At 36.3% G+C, this 6,820-nt stretch overlaps 2 protein-coding genes across 2 annotated transcripts in view; one reads left to right on the forward strand and one right to left on the reverse strand.

The window, feature by feature from the left end:
- LOC102671937 (putative inorganic phosphate cotransporter) overlaps positions 1–1,526 on the forward strand; it is a 4,209-nt gene extending 2,683 nt beyond the window's left edge. Inside the window, exons 6-9 of the mRNA XM_031509440.1 lie at positions 1–109; positions 200–332; positions 421–662; positions 746–1,526. The exon at positions 1–109 is cut by the window's left edge and continues 2 nt beyond it. Coding sequence (XP_031365300.1) covers positions 1–109; positions 200–332; positions 421–662; positions 746–922 — 661 coding nt within the window. The 3' untranslated portion in view covers positions 923–1,526. The remainder of the gene's footprint in view (positions 110–199; positions 333–420; positions 663–745) is intronic.
- LOC102679825 (5-methylcytosine rRNA methyltransferase NSUN4) lies at positions 1,109–3,992 on the reverse strand. Its single transcript, XM_006613463.2, has 8 exons — positions 3,336–3,992; positions 3,059–3,241; positions 2,585–2,954; positions 2,332–2,514; positions 1,932–2,218; positions 1,719–1,843; positions 1,514–1,651; positions 1,109–1,418 (listed from the first exon to the last, which is right to left on the reverse strand). The coding sequence occupies exons 1-8, from the start codon at positions 3,426–3,428 to the stop codon at positions 1,277–1,279; spliced, it is 1,521 nt and encodes a 506-aa protein (XP_006613526.1). The 5' UTR covers positions 3,429–3,992; the 3' UTR covers positions 1,109–1,276.
- Positions 3,993–6,820: the final 2,828 nt, after the last annotated feature.

Raw genomic sequence — 6,820 nt, forward strand, 5'->3', positions numbered from 1 at the left:
ATTTATGGCAATTTTAATTGCTCATTTCTGTAGTAATTTTGGATGGTACATGTTACTTATTGAGCTTCCTACTTTTATGAATCAAATACTAAAATTCGACATGAGTTCTGTGAGTAATTTGTAACTGGAAATTAAAAATTGGAAATTTAAATGATATCATAATACAACTTCTAATTATCTTTTTTCGTTTATTGAATAGAATGCTGGTCTTTCTTCCATGCCATTTTTATGCATGTGGATTTTCACTATGGTTCTTAGTAAGGTGTTAGCCATAATGCAGGATAAAAAATTAATTTCAGTAACAGTATCAAGAAAAATTGGGACATTATTCTGTAAGTTTATCATTAATATATATATATATGTATATCTTGGAGATATAAAATAAGTTTCAATAATAATTATTAAAATTTTTATTTTTAGCATCTTTTGTTCCCATGATTTGTTTAATAGGAGTATCTTATGTTGGATGTAATCGTACATTAGCTGTTACATTAATGACTATTGGAGTAACTTGTATTGGTGGAATGTATAGTGGATTTCTATCCAATCATATTGACATTGCTCCAAATTTTGCTGGTACTCTTGTTGCCATTACGAATTGTATTGCTACTATACCTGGATTTGTAGTGCCAATATTTGTTGGAAAATTAACGCACGGAAATGTGAGTGTTTATATAGTAAAATATCTTATTTCAATAATGATAATATCATTATTAACGCTATTATTATTCAATTTCTTTTATAGCAAACTATAGGAGCATGGAGAATTATATTTTTTACAACTGTTGTTTTGTATATAATTGAAATAATAGTTTACACTGTTTTTGGAAATGGAGAAGAACAACCTTGGAATAAAACTAAATTAATCGATGAAGAGATCAGTGATCAAACATTACCATTAAAAGAAGATTTTAAGAAATGATGTGTGACTTTCAAAAAATCAGCTTTCAAAAAGCTTTTTAATTCAATTTTTGACTTTATATTATACAAAAGATTATCATTAATAATCCTTATTCTACAAGGAACTTATTTATACATTTAACATCATTATTGCGTTACAATTTTTGTTTTTATATGAAAATTTTTTCATACTTTACACTATTATAACGATAAAATATATTTTTTTATTACTATTATACATATACAATATTAAATATTATTTATTAAAGATAATATTTTACATATTTAAACATATTTAATAACAATATTTACATTAAAAGTACAAATTTAAATATTTATTTTATATTTAATATAGAAAAAAAATACTCATTTATCTTTACTGTACTTTTACTATTTTACAAAAATATATTGGACCCCAATTATTATGAGAAGTGGGTGTAACAATATGACCATATTTTAAACCAATTTTGCCAAAGTCATATATGCATCGTAAGGGCAACAATGCTTCTGTCATATCTCTACAAGAATCATATAATACGTAAAAAGTTAATGTAAATAATATAATATATATGTAATAATATTAATGTAATAATATATTTAGAGAAATACATACTTTACAACCATGACACAGTTACTTTCTTGCCATGCTCTCTTTAATGCTACTTGTACAACACCATCATTTTGTATTGGATTAAGAGAACATGTTGAATAAACTACTGTACCCCCTATCGATACTAATTTCAATGCATTCCTATAAAATTAAAAATTAATTATTTATTATGAAATAGAAAAATATGAGATATATTTCATCTACCGACGTTAAAATTTCAGACTGAATTTCTGGCAATTTTAATCTTTCTTTAAGCCTGCTTGGTTTAAAAATATTGTTTTCATCAGAATGTAAATTGTGTCTATCTGTTGTACATGGGACATCGACTAAAATCTAAAAAGATTAATAAATGTGAATTTTATATCGATTTTCATTAAAACACTAAATATTAATAAAAAAGACATTGCATTAAGATGTATACCTTATTGTATCTACCATTTTCATTGATTGCTCTAGCATCTTGTTGCATTATAAGAAACATATTTTCTTTCTCACAAATATTTGAAACAAATTGATTCATAACATTTTTAATTCTTTTTATTCTAGATTCGACAATATCATTAGCAATCAGTAAACGTGGCATGAGAGTTTGAAGAATAGTTAAAGCTTTTCCTCCAGGTGCAGCACACATATCAAGTACAATATCACCTAATTGTATATCTAAAGCTAATACAGGAAGTATAGATCCGCCATCGAATAAATAATAATCTAAAAATAACATATATATTGGTAATATTATATATTTCATTAATACTTAATGCAATATTTTAAGATATATAGAAAATTAGCTTTATTATTATTGAAATTAAAATAATACAAACCTAATACACCAGTAGATCCTTTTTTAGGACTTGGAAATCTAGTATAATTATCTCTTTCAAAAGTATATACATGTAAATGTTCTGGAAATGGCAAAACATGCTCGTTCTCAATATTTACTTTAAAATCATCAGCTTTAGTATAAAATTTATAATGATCGGATTCCAAAACCCAATCATCTGAGCCTATGAAATTTATTTGAAAAAAATATAGTATTAATTTTTTAATTTAAAAGAATATATTAATTAAACAAACCTTTTATTTTGCTAGTAGGCACATATTCTTGAAGCATAGATAAATTTACAGATGAATCAACAATACGAGTATTGTCTATATTAATATCATTTAAACTTGCATCTATAGATTGTAATTTTATAGATATTTTATTTTCACTTTTTTTATCAGATTCCGTAGTTTCAGCTTTTAAGGCTTCTGATTCTAAATTTGGATAATTAGCAGGATAAGCTGCTTGAAGTTCCGCCATCTGATCTATAGATGTTTCAGCTTCTATCGAATTTTGTATATCATCAGATTTACCATACTTGGCCTCTCTTTTACTCTTAAAAAAATCTACATTTTCTTTCTGTACATTATATAGATTCCTTAAATTTAATGCACCAAGTAGCTGTAATAATTTTATTTTCCCTTTTAATATAAATTTTTAATATTTTTTTAATATTTTTATTTTATAATTTTATGATTTTTTAATACTATTATGTTTCAATTTACCTCTAAATTAGATCGAATTTTTTCCGTATCACTGAAATTATTAACCACAGCCATATACTTGGAATCTTTTTTTAATAACGCAGCTCGTATATTCTTCCAACTGTTTTTATAAACATTTGCATAAAAATCATCAAAGTATTCTAGCGCTTTATCCTTTGGTGTTTTCTTTTTCCTTACCACGGACTATAAAAATAATTGTCTATTTCATTAAATTAAACGAATTTTTAAAAAGAATATTCAAGTTTTAATAACATTGTGGGGTTATAACGATACAAACCCAATGATCTTTTCCATGTGTACTACCAGCAGCATATCGAACGCATAATTTTACAATCTTTTTTAATTTTAATTTATCGAGCAACAATGCCATTTTTTTCAAACATGCAAATGATTGATTCGAATTCTCATAATTTGTCTCATTTGCGTTTTTCAAACACAATAATTAGCTGAACTTTGCGAAACGAAGAAGCGAAGGTAGCGGCAAAATTCGTTACTCGATTTCGCTACTCGATGGCGCTGCATGTACATTCAATTTTCTTTCGAACGCAAGAAGTGGTCGACGTCGATTAACCGTTAGTGAGAGCGATGTAAAAGAAGAAGGGCGTGAACCAGCGTGAACTGCAAGTACAGGTGAAACAGGACAACCGACAAATCCACGAGTTACGGTACTACCAGTGCTACTTGACTAACACTGGACGATACATCTTTTTTTATCAAACTCGCGTTAACTTCTCCGTAAGCCATTCTTCTCCTACTTTGCCGACTTTCTTTATCACAATCTCCATGGTACGAGATGTAAATAAAAATTGTAGAGATAAATGCATGTACATGTATAGACGCAATACGTGTCGATCTATGTAATATATCAGATGCAAACGACAAGGAAGCGACGTATTTGTCGTGACATCGAGATGAGAAACGTGCCGAGTAAGATGGAGTGAATGGGGGTGGTGGGGATGGGGACGAACACATCTTTGTGCTCCCCTCTTGTGAAGGCGCTCGTGCGCCGTGAAACGTGGCTGTTTCGAAAGTTCCTACTCGAAGAACCTATTTTAGATGCTATAAACCATTTCGACTTGTAAATCGTTTTCGGAGGTGTACGAGCCTCTTTACCTGAACAAAAGAATAGGAACATATCTCGAAACGATTTCCTATAATTCATACCGCTTTTGACAAACGATTTTTTTTTATTTTCCAACGAATATTTAGGCATATTTCACAAAAATGATAAAAAATTCATGATAAATAGTATAGACTCCGCTTTGAAAACACGACGTATCGTGCTGATAATCATAGAACAACTTAAAAAAGAAATTCGTAACCGTATATAGAATGAGAAACGTAAATTGAGAATCGAGTAAGACCGACATGATAATCTTGTTACCCTCGAAACGCGTACAACGTACTCCGGTGAAAGTCTCCACTGTAGACAGTAGACGTGAGTTCAGTGTTCTCGAGGGGAACGAAAGGAGAACGTCGCCGCGCAGGAGATCAGCTCTTTTGCTTCGAAGCAAAGATCAGAACTCTAGCCCATGGGGTGCGGTATACCCTATGTGTGGCCAGAGGAGACACACACCTCGTCGATACTTTCGTGTTCATTGTCACGCATACAGAAACTCTTCCTCTCGATGAATCTCGACGACCCGAATCGCTCGACGGCGAAGCTGGTTTCGTGGATCTCTTCATGAGAGGCACGTCGTACGCGATTTGTCGGGGCACGGGGTGTGACGGGGACTCGAGGGATCGTAAAGGCAATGCACTGTAAGGAGCTCACGACGACTATACCCTCCCTCCGCCCCTCGCGCGTTCGCGCTCGCGCGCGCGCCTGCCTCCCTCTCGTTCTCTCGCCACCGTCCCTTTCTCTCCCTTCTTTCTTCGCTCCCTCCCTCCCTCCCTCTCGCTCTCCCACCCTTTCTTGCCGCCGTCTCTCTTTCTTTCCCTCGTTCCCTCCCTCTCTCTCTCTCTCTCTCTCTCTCTCTTTCTCTCTGTCGCTCTTATCAGAAAGCCTCGACAGTACGACCTCACTTGTATACTCTCTCGTTCTATTGCTCGCTCGGCTGATCTCTCGAGGAGGGCGCGTTAGGGCGCTCGCCAGCCACTCGTCGATTCTCGTGCTCCGTTCCGAAAATTTTTCTCCTCGATTCTCGATCGGTCGAAATTCAAATTCGCTCCTCCCCTTTCCTACGAATCGCAGTGTCACCGCGATTGCTCGCTCGCTCGTTCGCTCGCTCGCTCGCTCGCTCGCTCGCGTGTAAAGGGGAACACGAAAGGCCAAAGGACTCGGAAGTTACGACATCCGGCATACAATACTACCGTTTCCTGTCTCTCGTGACCCTTGGTCCCACTTGGTCTAGCCCACGTGACCCCGCCGCCGCTTCCGTGCCTCGCGCAGTTTCGATTTAACACGCGCGCGCCTCTAACTGCCGCGGTAATGCGTGCGCACGTAACCTTCGACGAATCGCCATGACATTTTTTTCAAAACTTCGAACCCTTTCTCGAGCTACAACAGGTATTCTTCTTTTTTTCCTTTTCTTTCTCGAATCTCGACCGATAAAAAGGATCGCGCGCGATTCCATTGTCCAGCTCGATTTACAAGCGTCACAGATTCATCCTCGTGAGAATTCTTCGAAATTCTTGCCCGCCTTTTCGTGCATATGCGCATCGTCACAATACGATGTCGACTCGACAATAGGTGGTTGATTCCTTTCTAAATCTCTCCTTATTTCCTCGTTCGATTCCGATTCTCTCTCGAATACCGGTTCACCGTGTATGGTCGATTGTTGTGCGCGTGGCGGCGCATCCTCGGTTGGAAAAACGAACGGGCCGGATAAAAGAGTCGAAATCGGTTCTGATTTCGACTTTTTTTTTTTTTTTTTTTTTTTTCTCTCTCTTTTCCTCTCTTTTTCTTTTTCTTTTTCGTAGTCACCCGTCCCACGCCTCGCCCCTCCTCGCCGCGGCGAGCCTCCCAACGACGTCGTCACGTGCATGCATGCGTGCACGCGTACATCGTGGCATGGCGAGCGCATACATGCGGGGTCGTTGAACGAGCAGGGGGTACCGAGGACAACAGTAACGACTGCACCAACCCACTTGTCTCGACCCTATACAAGTCACGTGCACGTACAGTGCTCGGCAATAATGGTCCCCAGAGGGTGTGACCTATTCTATATGCTGGATTCTCGCGCGCGGGCGCGCGCCATCGGCCGAGTTGCTGGTACCAACATGCTCCGGTACCAACCAGCGTACCCAGACTGCTCCCCATGGAAAACCGCGAATAGAAACGTTTTTACGATACGCCGTACCGTTTTGCCTCGCGTAAGCAAAGATATGAAAAGAGTATCGGAGAATAATAAAATTTCCTTTTTTTTTTTTTCTTTCTTTAAGCAAACGAAACCAAGGTTACGTTACTCATTCATTTTTTTCTCTTCAATTATTTATTTATTTATTTATTTCTTTTTATCATTATTATTATTATTATCGTTGCCATTCTTCCCCCCTCTCTCGATATATCGATCCTATTAACCGCGAAACGGTTTTTTTTCATTCAAGGCGCGCGAATCGAGTCGATTCAAAACCGATTCACGATTCGGTTGAAACGAAGGGAAAAATTTATTAAACGGCTCGACGAGCGAAGAGATGGCGAATATCATTCTGAAGCTCGGTGAACCGGTGATACTTTGTTGCAAGAGACACGCCCCACTCTCTTTCCCTCCATCTCTCTCTCTCTCGCTCTCGCTCTCGCTCTCGCTCTCTCTCTCTCGC

This window comes from Apis dorsata, unplaced genomic scaffold (genome assembly GCF_000469605.1).
Source record: "Apis dorsata unplaced genomic scaffold, Apis dorsata 1.3 scaffold_150, whole genome shotgun sequence".
NCBI lineage: Eukaryota > Metazoa > Arthropoda > Insecta > Hymenoptera > Apidae > Apis > Apis dorsata.

Bases quoted from the DNA above. Each gene is read 5' to 3' on its own strand.
- LOC102679825 (XM_006613463.2), bottom strand. From the start codon at position 3,428: ATGGCATTGTTGCTCGATAAATTAAAATTAAAAAAGATTGTAAAATTA. The intron at 2,515-2,584 runs GTTTGTTTAATT...TAAATTTCATAG, and splicing joins GCCTACTAGCAAAATAAAAG to GCTCAGATGATTGGGTTTTG. The intron at 2,219-2,331 runs GTTTGTATTATT...TGTTATTTTTAG, and splicing joins AGGATCTACTGGTGTATTAG to ATTATTATTTATTCGATGGC.